At 35.0% G+C, this 20,082-nt stretch overlaps 1 protein-coding gene across 1 annotated transcript in view; it reads right to left on the reverse strand.

Annotated features, from left to right (window-relative positions):
- Window positions 1–397: 397 nt before the first annotated feature.
- serp (chitin deacetylase-like protein serp) overlaps window positions 398–20,082 on the reverse strand; it is a 29,731-nt gene continuing 10,046 nt past the window's right edge. The window contains exons 4-6 of the mRNA XM_065370780.1: window positions 18,234–18,333; window positions 7,158–7,479; window positions 398–2,232 (exon numbers count right to left, since the gene is read on the reverse strand). Of these exons, the coding sequence (XP_065226852.1) occupies window positions 1,401–2,232; window positions 7,158–7,479; window positions 18,234–18,333 (1,254 nt within the window). The 3' untranslated portion in view covers window positions 398–1,400. The remainder of the gene's footprint in view (window positions 2,233–7,157; window positions 7,480–18,233; window positions 18,334–20,082) is intronic.

Consider the following 20,082-nt stretch of genomic DNA (forward strand, 5'->3'; position numbering starts at 1 on the left):
TTCTTCATTGTACTCGTATAGATTCGAACGCACCAGCCCAGCGTACCTGCATTTTGTATAGGTATAGGTGTTGAAGTTATCACATTCTGCCATTCTGCAAATCTTCGTATAGGTACGGTCGACGGTCCATACAAAAGCTGAAATACTCGATAGACGTATCTCTATTTACCAAGCTATAACTACTATTTAGTAGTAGGGCATTCTGGTTATTGCTTAGATATAAATTCGCAGGCAGAGGTAAGGTAGGTAGGTAGGTATGAGTATATGGCACCAACAAGTACCTCACGTAATAATCTATGTCTATAATACTTAATTACGTGTATCCAACACACTCGATTAGCACGTCGAAGTAAATGTACGACGAGACGTATAGGTAGGCAAATAACGAGACGAAAGATAATATTTTAATAACATTTTAATACGTTCAAATACTACAACGACGAGAAATTTATTTACATCCGGAATAGTTTAATATCTATTCGTATACATATACGTATAATATGGTCACATATTCTCACAGAAATTGTAAACATTATTACAAAAAAAAAAAATTACGATTAAAACAAGAAAATTTTTTTAAATGTAGTATCGACAGCTCTTACAAGAAAAAAAATCCAAAAAAAATTCAGTCTCCGAATACAATACATTCAGAAATTAATAATATAAATAATATAGAAATACATATTACAATAAATCATACCTACTTAACATATTTAGTAAAATGATTTTACATTTCGGTATAATTATTTATAAAGGACAAATGACAAAACAAAAAATAAATAAGGTGTAAAAATTAGCGGTCGGATATGAGAGCTGTTGTGTAAAAAAAAATGTACATCGGATCGTGTAAAATTACGAAGGAACAAAAATTAAACTATAAGAAAAAAAAAAACAGATTTATTGGAAATTCATCTCTCAAGAATTTTTTGGAACAGGGAAGTGGCATTTTTAAAAGTACAATAAGTACTCGTACAAATTAAGTATAAAAATAAACAAACAAACAAACAAAATTTTAAGTAAAACTCGAAATTGTAGTTTTAATTAACAGCCATTTAAAAAAAAAAAAAATTAGAGGCGCTGTAAGAAATGAAAATTACGCGTTTTATAGATGTAAAATACTTATGTTTTTGGTTGGATGTAGATGTAAAATTTGACTATATAAACGTAGGTCTAGCTAGATAGGTACCAACAATGTACAAATCACGTATTTAGATGGACATTTAGCGCCTCTTCGAATGATTTTTATTCGTTTTCGTTTTCTGTATCCAAGTTCATCGTGTTACAAAGCACGCAGAAAAATATACAATACGACAAATAATACGAGTAAGTAGAAACTCACACACACACACATGGATAGATATTAGTTTTAGACGAGATCGATGATTGGATGTTATTTAAATTTAGGTGGGTATACCGTCTCCGGTCGGATCGTCGAGCCACGGGTAGTTATTCGGACATCGGACGCAGGTTTGGAGGTTAATGGTCTCGCCTGGAACTTCTTTGCTGGTCAATTTACAAGAGTGCGGTACCCAACAAGCTGGGGGACCTTCGATCACACATTTTTCTTTCCAAGCGTCGAACGATTTAGTTTCGGACGAAGTTCTCGGATTCTGGATCCATTGAATGACGTTCGTCATCGTCACAAAGTACACGTCGTTGTGATTGGCCGACACTTCATCCATCCAGAACAAGAAAGCGTCCAAGAATTCGGGATTATTCTTGAGCCAAGCGGCGTGGAAATAGAGACCCAGTGGGGCGCGATTCTGATCGTAGTGACGATCGAAATTATGGTTCAAGAAGTTGTAGAATTGATCTCCGGTCAAGATATTGGAGCAAGAGTCAACCATGGCACATCCGGGCAAGTATTCGTCAAAGTTTGGATCTTCTCTGCGGTCCAATTCGTTTAGAACCATTTCCCAAACGGCGTGACTTCGGGTCGGACAATGCTGCAGGTTCCCGTGACATCTGTGAGGCATTCTGAAGTACATGGTGTATGGCCACAGAGGTGGATTCGATAGAGGAGCTGTGATGGTGGAATCGTACAAGAACGATTGTTCTTCCATCATGGTGAATTGATTGTTACCTCCGACTCTCAAGTACGGAGCTCGCAGACCTACTACCGAGTTATCGGTCACGTTGGCGTATTTTTCGATGATTATTCTCATACCGGTCATTTCTTTGAGCCATTCGTCGACAGTAGCATTGCTCCAGAATTGTTCGTCGTCGTTATGCCTGCAAAAAGTGAAGAAAAATCATCGTGATGGTTATTTACTTGGAATTACACCTAGCCATATTAATGAAACTTCTCGAGACTAATTAGTAGGTCGGTCGATGAATCAGAGTTTCACGAAAGATTTTTTTTAATTACTTCGAAATAAAAATAAGGTGATTAAGAATAGATCGAGAAACTTTTAAGAGAAAAAAAATCCACCAACGTAGACTCGTCTGCGTAGGTAAGATAGGTAATCGCGTTAATAATTTTTCGAACGATTAAAAAGAAATCAAATGAATAATTTATACTTTTCTATTCGATATTTATTTCACAACCAGTTTGTATGAGGTTATAAACACATTTACCTAATTTCTTCTTCTGCGGTTTTTTTCCCTTTTAAACCAAGGTTACAGCGATATTTTTGGATGGAAAAAATTCAACGAGTAGAATTTTTAATGGCGAGAATGTCGTAACATCAAGTGATGGTAATTTTTTCTCAATTTTTTTTCACCTATTTGTGATATAATTTTTTTCACATCGAGACATCTCCGGGTACTTATTCAAGCGCCGAGTTTTTTTACCTCATCTCTTCTAACGATCGATGAAATTAATTTCCAAAGTGTATTTTAGTTTGGCCTAATGTACCTACTAAAGAGGATGCAGATATGAACTTAATGGACGCGTGAGCTACAACTACTGTTGTTGATTGAAAACCTAATTTGCTTCTTTATGGTTTCATTGTACTGTACTATACGACTAATATGTGTATGAGAGAATTGCTGCGATCTTTGTTATGTACTCGTACAATTAGTATAGGTACTTATACTGGAAAGGTCATTCATTGTGAAGTAAATGTTTTCATTCACATGGAATTTGCGTCTAGATAGGTGATCGAGTGAGTCTCAAATTATTAATGGAAGGAGTTACCGTTCAAGGTTTTGGTAGTTATGATGGAGCTCATTTGAAAGGTGCGATGGCTCGGAATATTGTATGTAGTGAAGATGAAGCGAGTTTTTTTTGCCGAGTGCAGTAAACGGAGTTGCATAATTAAGCTCCTGCTTTGAAACTCGTATTGGGAGATTTAACTATCGAAGTGATTAGCATTACTTTGATGATTGGGAAAGTTGCTTGCTTCTTGAAATGATTTTGGATAAAAGTCACGATAGAATAGGTAATTGCTAATAAAAGATGAAATTTTCGGAGTTGGAGCTGCCTAGTCATATATTTTTTTGAATACACTTTTTCATTCATTTCGAAAAATATGACCTAAGTAGGCTGTAAGTTTTTTCATAAGGATTTTTTATCATTTCAAGAAATTTTTATACTTTGTCATGTTTTTGCTGAAAAGAGAAAGAAACCATTGCTACACAGGGTGTTCCGAGAATCGTCAGCCAAAATTCAACTGTAGATCATCCTCGAGGAGACGAACAAAAAACGTTATTATGACTGGTTGCCTATCTTGTGAATTGAAGAAGCCACGTGCTTCGCAAAAATCGAAATTTTCTAATTTTTGAAAAAATTATCAAAAATAAGGAAATGTTTGAATCATTCAAATGATGCCCATAATCCATAGTACTCAAGTAGACGAACAAAAAATATTATTATGACATATTGCCCATCTTCAAAATTGAAGAGGCAAACTTGATTCAAAATTTTCAAATTTGTAGTGCCCCAGATTTTGAAAATTTCAAATTTACAAATTGCGTTGGTCCCTTCAATTTTTAAGATAGGCAATTTCTCATAATAACTTTTTTTGTTTATGAGTTAGTGGAGTCACTGAAATGATCCAAACATTTTCTAATTTTTGGGGAATTTTTCAAAATTGGTACATTTTTGGCCAAAAATTTTGCAACTTCTTCAATTTACAGATAGTAAGAAAATGTATGCTTCATTGAAAATGTTATTATCACAAATTGCCTATCTTCAAAATTGAAGACGCCTACACAATTTGAAAATTTGAATTTGAAGCATCCCAAATTTAGAAATTTTGAATCAATGTTGCCCCCTGTATAAAAGCGAAAGGCCAAAATGTGTCGTTGAAATTCGAAAATATGCCCAAATAATACATATTAAGTATGTACTTTTACACTCGAAATTTGCAAAATATATAAAATGAAATGAAATAAGAGTTCAAAATGCTGGATATTCCATACAAATCACGATTCGGATTTAAAATGTCCTAATTTTATTTGTGATATGATTTTTTTTTTAGATGGGTATTTCATGATCCGTGATTCAAATCGATTCGAATCTTTTTTTTTTACTCTGATTCGTAATAATGAAAATTATGAGCCATGAATCACTCTCACGAATCAATTTTTTTGCTCCTTGTTCTCTTCGTTAGACAATCTCACCCAAGATGAGTACTGCAGGTACACGACCCCAGGATGAGCTCAAGCTCACACGAGATTAGCCCAGGTTTAGCTTCCTGTCCTCTATTGTCTTGTCTATTTCGTTTTTCTTCATTTTATTCCAATTTTGAGATACTTTTTCTTCTCAAAATATTTCTTCCAGATTCAAGCAATGTTTCCAAGTTTTCTTTAATTTGATAAAAATTTCATCATTTTTTTTGTTGAAAATTTTCTGGAAATTTTTATGCTCATTTTATCGTTTTGTGATTCTCAACGTAGCCTCATTTTTGACAAATATTCCGTCAATGATTTTGATCGGTTTTATTAGGTAAGGAGTTGATAATCTATAATTTTGTACACAATTTTCACGAAATTTTGTTCAAATTATGAGATCTTTTGTCGATTTCCGATAATTTTTAATTGTTTTTATGTCATTTCAACAAGTTTCAAGTTTGTTTTTTCATGACTGAATTTGTCAAAATTTCATTATCTTTTTAGTAATTTTTATACCAATTTCACAGGTTTTATGTGATTTTATCTGAATTTGCAAAATTTTATACAATTTTGACAATATTCGATACATTTTTTATATTGTTTAATATTTGGGGTTTTCGCGATATTTTACTCAAAACCTTCAGAATATTTCATCAAACAGACATTTTCAAGTATTTTCAGCAATTTTTGCAAAGTTTATTCAATTTTGCTGATTTTTTGTAACTTTAATAAGGAAATTTTCAATAACTTGAGAAGTCAGTTTGACAAATTTTATAATATTTCATACTATATTTGGACAAATTTTCATGAAATTTTGAGGATATGTCACCAATTTTAATACTTTTGGTGACTTCTGCAAGATTCTACTCAAATTTCGAGGCATAAGTATTTCATTAGGATTTGGCCATTTTGGAATATCTGTATGACACTCTAACAAACTTTAACAACATGACATTGAAATGATTAGAAAATAATTTAAAAAAAAATTATGGTAGAATTATAAATTGTACTGAAAAAATATTTTAGAGTCATTTGTATATTTTTTAACGCTTTCATTAAAAAATAAATAAAAAATCATTATAAAACAGAAAATTCAGCCAAATATCCCGAAAAAAGTTCAATTCAAAAATTTGAAGAATAGGTTCATTAAAGTGATGAACATTTTTTATGACTCATGTTCGGATTATAGAATATGTAGGTAGTTTTTTTTTTGAAGTACTGATTCTGATTCTAAAAATCATTTTCCACTTGAATCAAAACTAGCTCCTCAGAGGGTAGGGGTGAAGCGACTGGAGGGGGAAGGTGGTCATTTTGGAGTTACAAAAGTTTGGAATTTTGAGTGACAAGTTTGGCAAGTTGGAAATTTTGAATGTTCAATGATCAACTGAGAACTCTGCAAATTGTAAATTGTGTTTAAAATTGTCAAAAACAACTATTTTTTAAACAAAATTCCTCAAAAAATGTTTCTTAATATTGCTGAATTTTGAAAAACTCTTCTAAATCAAAATCACGTTATATTTAATCATTTTTTTATCTAGGTATATCTTTCAAAAAAATAAGTTGAATTCAATTCACGTATTCAAGGTAGGTACCTATCATTTTCGGAGAACATGAAAAAATGCAGGGGTTGTTTTATAGAAGTAGTAACTAGCCAAGTTGTTGGCATTTTCAAGATTTTTGACCCCCCCCCCCTCCTAGTAAAATTGGTTTGCTTTGTCCCTGTCACTTGTCAACATCCATGTTGAACGACTTCTCGAAAATCTTAGCACCGATTCTTTTTCTTTTCTGAATGATCAATTTATATTTTGAAGCTAAACGGCCATGAGATCTAAAAGCAGCGTCCCTTATAAAATTAGAGAGCTCCCTAAAGTTTCAGCTGCTCAATCGCATTTTTTGAAATTTTACTTGATTCACCCCCCCCCCATTTTAGCCTTAAAAACATTTACGTCGAATAAAGTTACCCTCAAAAAGTAATTGATGGAAAATGTGACCAAAATAATTGATTTTTAAAGTTCTAGGTAATTACCTACCAATTTTGCTTTTGAGAATTTTGACCTGTTTTTCAAAAGAACATAAAAACCTTTTGAAGAACTGCACAGTTGAAAAATTTTCAAAAATTCAAAGTTCAACTGGGCCATGCATGGAAAATGGAAATATATTCGAAAAATTCTTGCAACAACCTTAAAAAATTGATCTTAATTTTCGGAAAAAAATAAATCTCAGTAGTACCTTAAATGAAAGGAAAGGTCAAAAAAAAATCCCAAAATAGACGCTTTTGCGGGGGAAAAAAATTAAAGCATTGAAAAATTTATGTCAAATATCTCACGAATACGAATAAAGTATCCCGAGAAAAGAAAGCCTGGCTCGAATAGGTCAAAATATTCCACAACCTTGATCAAACGATTCGTCGAATTCAGTTAAAAATCTACGTGCTTGCCCTTAACATTGGAAACTACATACTTAATATAATATTTACGAATTGGCCTAGGTCAGTGTCAAGGTCTCAATTCCAGACTCTCAGCTGTATCTCTCAAAGATCACCTAGTTATTCGAGGAACACCATACGAGGCAAAGAACTACATAAACAAAAATATACTCACGTAATGGAGTGAACAGCGATTTCGTGTCCTTTTCTGTGCATTTCTTGGACGGCTGAATAATTGGTGTATTTATGAGAAACGAAGAAAGTAGCTTTAATATCACATCCATTTGGATTTTTCCTCTTGCCGTTGAATATTTCTTTATACAGTTCGATATTGTTGTTGTTAATAGCGTCGTCGAAAGTAATGGTGATCATTTGAGGAATGTCCTTAGCTGGTAAGTCGCTTGGAATTTGGGTACCATCTTCGGAGCAGAAACAATCTGGCAGGACGCAGACAGCAGGGTCGCAAGGGGGAGCTCTGTTTGGATCGTTGTCATTATCTGTAACGAGATGCATATTTTCGGAATTAGTATATCGACGAGTCGAGTGGTTTTTTCTCCTTATAATAGATGTCATCAGAAAGAGAGTTATTATAATGGACCGAATTATAAGTTCAACCTTCGAATGCGGTTACACATAAATGTATTTTTATCTCATCGCCCTTAAGCTTGAAACTAAAATATTTATGTACATAGGTACCTATCTATAGTGATGTGATAATTAGCTAGCTAGGTACTTAAAAGTATATTGATCAAAAATAAAGGTTGCAAGAGATTACATCACTGGTTCCGTTACATAACTGTACTTTTTATTTTCTCTGTCTCATTTCGTCTCTTTTTTTTCTGACGATGTACTCGTAATCAGAACCTTTACGTTGTCGTCGTATTTTCAACAATAGGTAATTAATATTTATAATGAAAAAAAAAAAAAAAAAATGAAATAAAAATACCGCGTGTTAAATCGACCTTTAAAAAAACTACTTTCGTTGTCAATTTCTATATTCATACGGTGTAATGGCTGAAATTTGCAGTTCGACCAGAAGTAGGTACCTCATACCTACTTACACCTTTATACGAATTTGGCGAGTTCAAAGGAATGCGGTTTTAATTGGCGAATGCCCAGTGAATTGAAAATCTACCTGTTTGAGAATATTATACTGTTACATACGAAGTGCATAATGTTCGCATCTTTATTGTTGTTCCTGTCTAAATTTATCTCGTGGGATGATGGTAGACTATATGAATAAAAGTGAAAAAGATGATTGGAAACAAGTTGAACATGGCTGATTTTAATGGGTGCTTCAGACAAGTTTGGAATCGCTTATTAGATAATTTTTTTCCAGTTTTCAAAAACTATGATTAATGTGCTAAAAATTAACCCGAGAAATAAATTTTTTCCCTGTACAGTTGGAAGATGAAAGAAAGTAAATCGCATACGATATTAATTCTAAAAAATACCACGAATCGTTTCATATGAAAGAAGCGACGACTATTGAATTTTAAATTTTGAAGGTCAATAACCGTCGTGTTTGAGGTGGTCATTAATTTATAATGCACGAAATACCGTTCGAATTCCAAAGCTGTTTGGTATCTTTGCCTACTGGCAACTAAGTATACGAGTATAGATATACCATTCAGAAGTGTCGGCGTATTGAATTTGAATACCGAAAGTAAACAATGATCTGATTAGTTTATTACCGTTAAGAGGCTTGTTTCAGAAATTGTGATCTATGGCGCGATAAAAGAGTGTTGCCAGTTGAATTTTGATAAAGTTATGACGGATGTGATTTATAAATCATTTCAATGCCTTAGTACTTATAGTACAGAGACGAAGGTGTCAGGAGAAGTTTGTTCTGTTTTTTTGTGCTTTTTCTACGGATTTTCAATACCTACTTATCTGCTATCTACATAGTAAATTGAAAAAAAATTTAAATTGTTAATGCTGCCAAAATGTAATACCACGTGTTCCCAAAATCAAGAAGAAATTAATGAAGAAACCACAAAAACCCGACGAATTTGTGATGGAAAGTTTTCTCCTGATGAAAAATTTGTGATTTTTTTTCAAGAAATTTTTTTGCCCAACATGATTTTATTGCACTGATTTATGCAAATGCAAATTCTACATCTAATTTTTTGGCAATTTTTACCGAAATGAAATATTTTCAAAATAGTGTCCACAGTTGGAAAATACTTGAGCACAAATACATGGAATCAATAATATTGATATGCCAAAATGGATTTTGAAAGGTAAGATCGTGCATAGATGGAGTATACACAACACAGCTGCTGATGAAGAAGAGACAAGATTATAACCTAGAAACCCACATGTGCTTTGTAGATCTGGAGAAGGCATGGAGTACCTACAAAGGAAGAATTTGTTCGAAATCCTGAGGAAAATTGAAGTGAACGAACAAATAATAGTAGCCTATGTTTAATTGAAGAAATATACACGGATAATGTAATAAGAATAAGATCCTGAAACATGTCAGAAGCAAAGAAGATAGGAAGAGGAGTAAGACTGGGATGCCCAATATCATTTAGACTGTTCAACTTCTACTTTGACAATATGATTAAAGAATGCTGAAAACCAAGCCAAAAGTGCTAGATATCAATGACACCCATGTTAATACCCTGCTATTCGTTGATGATCAGGTCCAGTTGGGTGAAAATCTGCCCTTACACGACATAAAAACGTGGGCAGGAATTCTGGCACTTTATGCCAATACATATCTGCCCATTAATCAGCGCCTATTTTGTTTTTCTGTCCCCAATCATAAAAATCTGCCATTGCCATTTATTCATGAACATTTTTTTTTGGCACATTCAGGGATCGAACTTGGGTCCCTGGGTCAGTGAGCAAAAACTCTCATAGGTACCCTAACCATCAGGGCACATGATATCAAGTGAATAAATATTTGTATACTAAGCTAAAACACACACGTAAAATACCACATTTACACGCGTTTTTCTGCGAGTACACAAATAAATACTCTATGAAACATTCTTGTAGCATATTTTGTAGCTGGTTTCTTTCAATGCGCAGAAATACGCCACTTAATTTAAAAGTGTAGCAGCCTTATGTGACAAAAATACGCTACAAAATATTCTTGTAGCGTGTTTATTTTCAGCAGAAATTTTTTTCTGCAGTGCAGAAAATGTAACAACTATAGGCACTGGACCTGCGGAGTAAGACAACCAACTGCAGGCTGAGGGGAATGGAAACGGTAAAGAAAACTTGTGTAACACAAATTTATCCCGCTGGATGCTCTTCGCAGCACTGATGTCGAATTCTTGAACGAAGTATCATGCAAAATACAGCGCAGCCCTAGCATAGCCAAGAGCACCCAGTGGGAGAAATTGGCGTTGCACAGGATATTTTGCCTTGATGGCTGCCATTTGGTTGTCTTATATGCAGGCCAGGTGTCTATAGTAACAACCTAAAAGTTGCTTCAAATTACGCCTGTGAATTGGCATTTAAGTATAAACGCCAATTATTAAACTGCTCTTTATGACATTTTTATTGGCAGAAGGGCAGATTTTCATCCAACTGGGTGTGGTCTTTGCTGACAATGAAGATGACTTGCAGAGCGTGATGTAGGTACTAGTGGTCTGCGTGGGTTAGGCAAGCCCGGGGGCTTACCTGACCCAGCCCAAGTACTCGGGCAAAAAGCCCGACCCAACCCGAAAGCCCGAAACAAGCCCGACCCGACAATAATTTTTTCAGCACTTAGGATAAATTTCGTTGCAACGTTGGCAGGATGCAACGAGATGGTTTTCCCAACAATAGGCATTGTTGTGACGTGAACATGGTGCTACACTTCTTTATTTACGAGTACTCACAGCGCATGCGTTGAGTACGAAACCCGAGCCAGAGAAAGCCCGACAAGCCCAGCCCGACCCAACCCGACTTTTATTGGGCTCGGCCCGCGGGCTTTCGGACAGGCCCGTGCAGACCACTAGTAGGTACAACCTTCAGAAAGTAGCAGATAAATGCAGAATGAGAATCTCGTTGTCTAAAACAAAGGTGATGGCCTTTGAGGGGAAAGAGCCAATACGCAGTAAAATTGTTGTAAGTAAATGGACTGTCATTAGAACAAGTCAGAAGCTTTAAATATCTTGGGTGCAAGCTATCTTATGAAGGAGAGGTCAACTCACAACTTAGGATCAACTAATTCCTGAGAGTAAGCGGGGTGATAAACCGAGCCATCCCTCCAAGAAAAGTCAGAGCTAAAACTCGAATAAGAATATACAATACACTGGCAAGACCAATGCAGCTGTATGGAAGCAAAACATGGACGATGAGAAAGGATATAAAAAACAGAGTAACCTCAGTGGAAATGTGGTTCATGAGAGCCATGGCGGTGTATACGAGACGCGATGAGAAAAGGAATGAAGACATCCCAAAGGAGCTGGGAGCAGAGCCAATAATTGGATGGGTGAAAGATTATAGAAAGAAATGTCGAAGACATGAGGATAGAATGTCTGACAAATGGTCCCCTCAAAAAGTCAAAGAATACACTCCAACTGACAGGAGGAGCAGAGGAAAACCAAAGAAAAAACTTGATGACACATTGGTGGGCAATTCTTCTACAGTTTCCCAGATGGGCTGAACAGCTCAACGTTGCTGGGTCAAAATTCAATGATGATGATGATAGATTTTTGGACTTTTTTTTGCAATATTTCAAATCCCTAAGGGACTTTTAATTTTTCAGTTAGACAGATGAAGTTTTGTTTGAGAGCTACTTTATGGCCAAACGGCTGAATTTTTTCAAACATCAAAATAATTATGACTCGTTCATTATTTCTTTGGCCTATTTCTGTTTCAAAAATTGTCATCGAATCTCCTGTTTCACATCCTCCCCTCTCCTCTCAATCCGTCTCAAAGTTGAAAATACGTTCATTATTATACATAGTAAATATCGATGTAACCAATCAAAATGGTTTAAAATTTCGCGCCGAATTCAAAAATCCTGGTTATTTTTGATTTCAGATCCTTGCGAAGAACTTGTTTTTCATAATTCAAAAAACACTGAAATTTTCTTATAAGTAGGGCTACAAATTTTATTTCAATTTCCACTCGCCTTAGGAGTCAAATGAAAAATAACGATTCAAAAAATCGAGTAGGAGGAAATGGGTTGTTTTGAATATACTTTTTTAATGGGCCATTTCTTCAATCCAGCTAGTCTCCATTTTCGTCTCGAAAATTTCGCATTTCAAACAGGCAGAAATAGTTCTAGGATTAACAATTTAACAGCCAGTATGAAATTTCAAAATCAACCCAACCCACCTGAGAAAGTCATCCACCGATCAAATCGATATAATAAGCAACGCTCTTCGACGCTAATTTATATCACATAAAATATAAAGAACCGAAGCAATTCTCATTCACCTATCAAGTACTCCATTTTACTCGAACACGATGGAAAATTACCACTTTTATATTGAAAACGAAACCTTCGAGTAAACTTTATGGGCTATAAAATGAAACAATCGAAACTTTACGAGCGATTAAAAGAACTTCTCATTTTCACTTGACACCTCTTTGAGAAAAATCGCGAGAGATTTATCTACCTACTTATTCGTACGTTCAAAGAACTTCAACATTAAAGAATCAGTTTCGATTAATTACGAATTAGAAAATAAGCCATAAAAAAAGCCTACCGCTTATTCGGGTCTTTTGATTCGTCAAGCATCGCGTCGCGTCACGAGATGTGAGGATGAAGTAGAGAGTAGGTAGGTGCACTCCAAGTCGAACCATATGATTATACCTCGACGGATCCACACGTTTGTTTCGAGACGATGACACGTTAAACGTGTGCAATTATTTTTCTGCAAGGATGAGCAAGAGCATCATCCATGCCATCATCTTGTAAAAAAAAGACCGTCTGTTGTTATATAACATTGGGTGCGGCCAATGGTTATTCGCCTCATTACTCATCCCATCCTATTGTACTGAATGGGGCATACCCTGCCCCGCTCTCCGTGCTTTTGCTGTTTGCCACCTCACACAACGAACGTACCAAATATTAAAATCTCAAACGTAGATATTATGTAATTAAGTGCAAATAAGTCCGATATCGTATTACGATATATACCGTTACGCCCAGCCTGCTATTTCTGCCCGTGTGATTCGCGCTCGCGTTCAAAACAAGAATCATTATAAGAAATAATGCATATTACGAAATTTAATATATATCTTACAACGTCGAACGTCGTCGTCATCTTATAGAGTTGCTGGTCGCGCCTCGTGCGATTGTCGCCTGTCGCGTCTACAACGTGTACTTACTACTTAGGTTATTAGCACTTGTGCCTGTGCGAATACCCAGAGCATATAGACTAGATCTAACTACATATTTGCCAACTCGTTCAACTCACCATAAGGCGATTCGCTGTATAACTTTAACTATAATATGCCTACACGTATTTTCCACTTAAGTGAATTTCATCGTGGTTCGATTATACGAGCAAAATGGTTTTTACGCAGTCGTAGTCGTCGCGTCGAATATCAAATGGTTGAAGAGTGGGATTTTTTACCACAGCAGGTTTGATAAATCGAGAAATAGGTATACGAATCAATTGGAGCTGATATGGGAGGAATGAGATATTAGATAATACGGAATTTTATTGAATTAAAGCTCCAAAGAAATTGATATTTTTCAAAAAAAAAAACAAGTTCCAAAATTATCCACAAAATTTATAAGAATTTCTTGAAACATCTTGAAAAGGCTTTATTTAAAAGCTTTCAAATGTTTTTCTGCAGATGCCCGCGTGCAGAGTGACTGGGTCAAAGGATGATATAGCGGCTGTTAGCAGGTACATATTGTTATTGTCTTGATTATAAACATCTGTTAAATGTTATTTTATTGATTAATATATAACATTTTACAACATTGTAGACCTTCGTTTTTGAATTTTTAAAGTGGTCCATATTAGGGACCTAAAATTAACTTGTCAGATTTCAACTCTTCACCTTCAGTCTTCAGGAAAAAATTCACCAGACTCACATAGAATTGTATTTTGAATTTTTAAAGTGGTCCATATTGGGAACCCAAAATTTACTTTTTGAATTTTGACACTTTTTAGACAACAGTTTAGGGTGCACAGAAATGTCGAGTACTTCCAAAAAAGTTTCCCTGCTAAATGTTTCTATTAGTCACAGCACAGTGAATGATAATTAGGATTTAAAACCAAAGCGTCTGACATCTGTTGGCCAAAGATGGAACTAATGAAACTGCATACATTTTACATACATTCTTATGAGAAAATTTCACAACTTCAAATCCTTAACAAAATCTCTTTTTTGCTATATTGAATAAAAAGACAAAAACAAAAATCAATCGCACAACTTGCATTCAAGTATCCAAACTTGGGAGAAAACAAAACGAGAAAAATCCTTGAGGAGGAAGGAAAAAAAATTTGGGGGCCCCATTCGCTGCATCCGCCAAGGGCCCCGAACCGACTCAGTCCGCCACTGGTATCATCATCATTCCTATGATTTCGGACTTTCACCATGATCCAAAAGTACATACCTACGTAGCTTTCTCGCGCGTAATCGCAAACAAAATTGAGCTTTTTGTAATTTTCATGGGGTGACTTTGCACAAAATTCATTAAAAATTGAATTTCTCAGGAACGGCTGAACCAATTTTGATCAAATTTGAAATTTCACAACTAGACTACTAGCCGCACATTTCACCATAATCATCAAGTTCCAAAAGCAGCTCAAAGTTTCCAAGTTTATCGAGCAACAACATTTTTTTTCAACATTTTTTAAAACTCATTACCTGAAAAATGGCTGAATCGATTTCGATGAAACTTGAAATCTCGATCACTAGGCCTGCACGATTCCTACAAAGTTCTAATACAACAGTCAATTTTTGGTGAATCATTCATGAACGAATTGATCAATTTTTTGAAAGAACCATTCGCCAACGAATCGATCAATTCTTTAATTTATGAATCAATTCGTTCGCGAATGAGTCACTAATACGAATCAATTCGTTCGCGAATGAGTCACTAATACGAATCAATTCGTTTGCGAATGAGTCACTAATACGAATCAATTCGTTCGCGAATGATTCACAAACAAAAGTCAATTCGTTCGCGAATGATTCACAAAAAATAATTCAATTCGTTCGTGAATGATTCACCAAAAATTGAGTAAATGTATCGATTCGTTCGCGAACGAATCACTTATATGAATCGATTCATTCGCGAACGAGTCACCTAAACGAATTGATTCATTCGCGAACGAGACTGAACGAGTCACCTAAACGAATTGATTCGTTCGCGAACGAGTCACTTGTACGAATCCATTCGTTCGCGAACGAGTCACTTGTACGAATCCATTCGTTCGCGAACGAGTCACTTGTACGAATCCATTCGTTCGCGAACGAGTCACTTGTACGAATCCATTCGTTCGCGAACGAGTCACTTGTACGAATCCATTCGTTCACGAACGAGTCACTTGTACATACGAATCCATTCGTTCGCGAACGAGTCACTTATACAAATTGGTTCGTTCGTGAACGAGTCACTTATACGAATCGATTTCTTCGCGAATGAGTCACTTATACGAATCAATTCGTTCGTGGATGAATGTTTAAAAAAGAGTGGATCAATCCGTTCGTAAAAGATTTTTATTTTACGAAAAGTCGGTCTTCTCACTGCTAAATGCGTGAGTTTTTTTCGGTTATGGTTACCATCCCTGCCTTGACCCAAGGGTCTTAAATTTTTATGAGGCATTTTCAGCTCAAAGTAAACTTTTTACCTTATCAGTGATTTTGATCAAAATTCAAGAAATCTGTTCTTTTTCATATTTTCTGTTCGTGTTTCGACTTTTCACATTATGACATTAGCATTTCATGCAAAAAGGGGCTCAATTTGTATACCTACTTGATCATTTTTGGAATTAAAATTCACAAGTAATCTTGTAAAAAGTATAGTAGCAGAAGCAGAATACGTACTTGTCTTTAAAAACAAAACGATAAAAAAATAGATGAATCACTGCTTACACATTTCTCAAGATACATTCTGAATGCAGATACTTTTGCCTGTACCAGATACTTGTACATAAGCATAGAAAGATTTAAAAAATCATTGGCAGTAAATCAACCTCGTTCAAGGACAAAGATCAACGATCAATCGCTGGCGAATTTTTTTAAATCTAGCAGGTTTGCCGAGTAATCTTTAATGTGCCTACCTAACCTACGTACATACGTAGGTATAAATGCCTTACAGAGTCCATTTCCTGACAAAATTCTCGTTTTTCTTTTGATTTATGATCAGAATTTCTGCGCTGTTGAACCAAAATATGAATTTTTCAGCAATGATTTCATCACGAATAAATCCATCAGGGGTATTTTAAAATAAAGTGTATAGGAATACAGGAAAGGAACAGTTCGAAAATCGCAATTTATCAATTTCATTAGAGTACGATCAATCAAATTGTGTACCTGGTTGCATTTTTCACGTCAAGTCGATCGAAGGTATGCCTCAGTACCAATATAATATTGTGCAATTAGCGGAAAAGGTACTTAGTTACGGCTGTTTTTTAATACCATATGAATCAAGGATAACCTAAGTGAATCAATATATAGGTACAGGCATGGTATACCTACGATCAAGTTATAAAATACCCGATCATACGAATATGTAGGTATAAGTAAGATAAATCATGCGCACGAGAGATACATATTGGATTTTAATAATTTACGATTTGTTACGAGCTTAATCTGTTCTGAGCTCGTGATGCGAGGGTATTATACTGTTACTCGTACTTTAAAACAATACAGCGACGACGACGATATTCCGGCGTTAAATAATAGATAATGTAATGGAAACAGGTACTCGAACACGATAAGACTCGAGGGAGCTAATATACTCATTCGCGAATAATTGATAAAGCAAAAGGTTTAGACTCAGTATAGACTTATGTAGAGGCTGTACTAGGTACTTCATAGGTAGGTACTTTTGGGATAATCCAAGCCCCAAGGGTGCACGATGAAGAATATAATAATTTGGGAAACGTATGCTCTATGATGAGAAGAACAATTGACTTGGAGCAGTTTCATTTCTTAATCGATTGACTCGTCGAGATCAAAAGACGATGACGGGTGACCGCAGCTTCTTTGCTGTACACGTCTTATTTAACGTGTTGTGTTGCTGCAGCTTCTGGTGTTTTTCTGTGCACTCGCTCGTGCACAAGCACCAGGTAAAGACATAACAATGCACGTTATGTCTTTACCTGGTTAAAGAATACCTTAACGAATGTCGTACACATCATTTGAGAAGATAGTGAAAGTACGAGTATGTCGCAACTATTATTTTACTCGTCCATTCGTCGTAAAATTAACCACGCGCGTATACGACAGACAGCTTTTATAGAGATGTTTGAACAGCTGTGACAGTTTTTGTCATCAGGATATGATACGAAGGGTGTTTCAAAAAAAGACTGAATTTTTCTGTGAGATGTGATGAGCAGGCTTTTTTTGGTCACTTCTTTTTTTGGAGAACACTTGGGTCCATAATTTTTTGTACCCCCTCCTCACCCCAGACATCCAAAAAAAATTGATTTCCGCGTTTAAGATGTCCTTTTTTTGTTCCAAAATTGCAGTACAAAAGCTCTTTTTTTGCTAAATGCTAATAAAGTTTTGATTTTTTGTCGAATTCGCCCAAGCGAAAAGGTTTCAATTTTTGTGGAAAATTGTTTAAAAGAGTAAATTTTTGGCAAAATACTCAGGAAGTGTCCATTTCTGACAAAATTGCTAATAAGTGTTCATTTTTGTAAAAATTTTCAAAAAGTGCCCATTTTTGGTAAAATTATTAAAAAAGATAAATTTTTGCAAAATTTGTCAAACAGTCCAGTTCTTGCCAAAATTTCTCAAAAAAATCCTGTTTTTGCTAAAATTGTTAAAAAATTTCCGTTTTTCATTAAAATTATCTGAGAGAGTTAATTTTTGGCGAGTTGACAAAAAATTGTACTTAATATTTTTTCGTTAAAATTCTTAGGAATGATAGTTTTTTCATAAAATAGTCAAATGGTGCTCGAGACGGGTTTTGGGGATCCCTGATTCAAGTATATTTGAATATCTACCTACTGTATATCCATGTACATATAATCATTCTATATAGACAAATTAACGTGGTATTATGTCGTGGTTAATTGATACGTAAAATTATCAATTAGCAACCGAAACAAACAGGTACCAAAGCACATATTGGTACTACATATATGGTAGTAGATAAGGTACTCACCGCAAACGTTTTCATCTGAACCATCGTTGCAGTCTTTTATTCCATTACAGAAAAGAGCTCGATCGACGCATTGCTGGTCACCACAGGCCAACTCGTCATTCTGAAAGTAAACAGGGATTAATTAGAGTGCGACACGACTTGCGGTAATGAAACATGTAGGTACTAGGTAGCTGCAGATACAGACACATCAAAATTGTACGAATACCCTAATTGTGGGTTTGACAACCTCTGAATCACGTAATAGTGCAGTTTGCGGCAAATTCGCCTTTTTACTCATAGATCAATTAGATCATTAATTATAAAATCATAAGAGAGTATAAAGCGTTTTCCGCCTTTGAGACAGCCCTATATTTGCTCTTTTTGGTTTCTCTATTTTCATCCTAAAATCTAAAATTTCTCCTGAAAACTCTTGTCAACAAACTGAACAAAATAATTGCATAGAAGTTCAAATTTCGAGGCAGTTCAGTTCGCTGAGTACAAATCTGAGTTTTATAAGTTGACTTTTTGAGTAGAAAAATAAAATGTTCAAAATTCGATTTTCTGACGTGTTTTTTCATGAATAATTTGAAATTGAGTGAAAAAGTATGAGCAAATAGAAATACCCCCCCCCCCCCTTTGTCAAAGTTGAGAATTTTCGGGAAAATTGGGTGAGTTGGGTAAGGTTAAGGTTGGATAAGAGTCGTGTAATTTGGGGAAATCAAAGAATTACCAAAAACCATTACTTTTCACTTCTTGAATTAGAAATTCTCAAAATAATGTTGATTTACTTATACTTTTGTGGAATCGCGAATTTTCAAAAAGTTTTGCCCTCGCTTCATTCGAGTCTTTATTAATATTTCTGAAAATATTATATAATTTCCTGTAAACTAAAAATTTTAAAATGACGAATTGCTGCACAAATTTAAAAAAATTTTCAACAACGAAAAAATCAATTTGAAAAATTCCGGAAACGTAATTAAATCAATAAAAAAAATCCAAATTTTTTGTATAAAAGCATCGTTTTTGAAAATTTTAAATTATTCAACGTTTTGTTTTCCAACTCTCCCTTCCAAAAATTTTCCAACCACCGATGAACAATTAATTGGAAAAGTTTCTAGGGAGATGGAGAAAAATGTGAGATAAAAAGTTGAGGAAATTTGGCGAAATCAGTTGAGAAAATTTCAATCTGCCCCCCCCCCCCTCGACACCAAATTTTGTACAATTTGAGTGGAAAATGTCCAACATGGAGCTGAAAGTGTAAATAAAATCGTATATGTATTTCGAGTCTACCTTCCTCTCCCCCTCCCTAGAAGGGTGAAAGGATTGGAGGATTGGGATGATGGGCTCTAAAATCATCTTTTACCATCACAAATGATGAAGGGGGTTCCGAAATATTCCTACTGACTCTGAATAATCTATTTAAATTTTGTGACTACAAAATTGTTAGATCAGACGAATTTTTCACTTTTTAAACAAGTTTGGTAAGTGTAGGGGTTTCATGAGATAAAAATTAGTATTCTCAGAGGTGAAGTTCACTTTTTGTGCAATTTTTGTTCGTTTTTGCTTTGTGGGTCCAAAGAAATCAATACAAAGTCAAAATGCCCAAAAATTTCCGAAATACATACTTGCTAATTTTGAAAATTTTCAGGGCATTTCACTCCTCTTCTCATTTTAGTTCGTCCTTACAAGCCTCATGAGGTATTCTGGAGGAGACACATTTCGCTATTTCGAGTCGTTTTTGGAGCCTCCAGCGCGATTTTCTGAATTTTCCGTTTTTTATTACCCTATGTCATACAATGACCCATATCATTATATTGAGGTGTCCCCTCTAGAATAGACTCAAATGTGGATAAACTCGTTAAACAAATCG

The sequence above is a fragment of the Planococcus citri genome, chromosome 1 (genome assembly GCF_950023065.1).
Source record: "Planococcus citri chromosome 1, ihPlaCitr1.1, whole genome shotgun sequence".
NCBI classification, from domain to species: Eukaryota; Metazoa; Arthropoda; class Insecta; order Hemiptera; family Pseudococcidae; genus Planococcus; species Planococcus citri.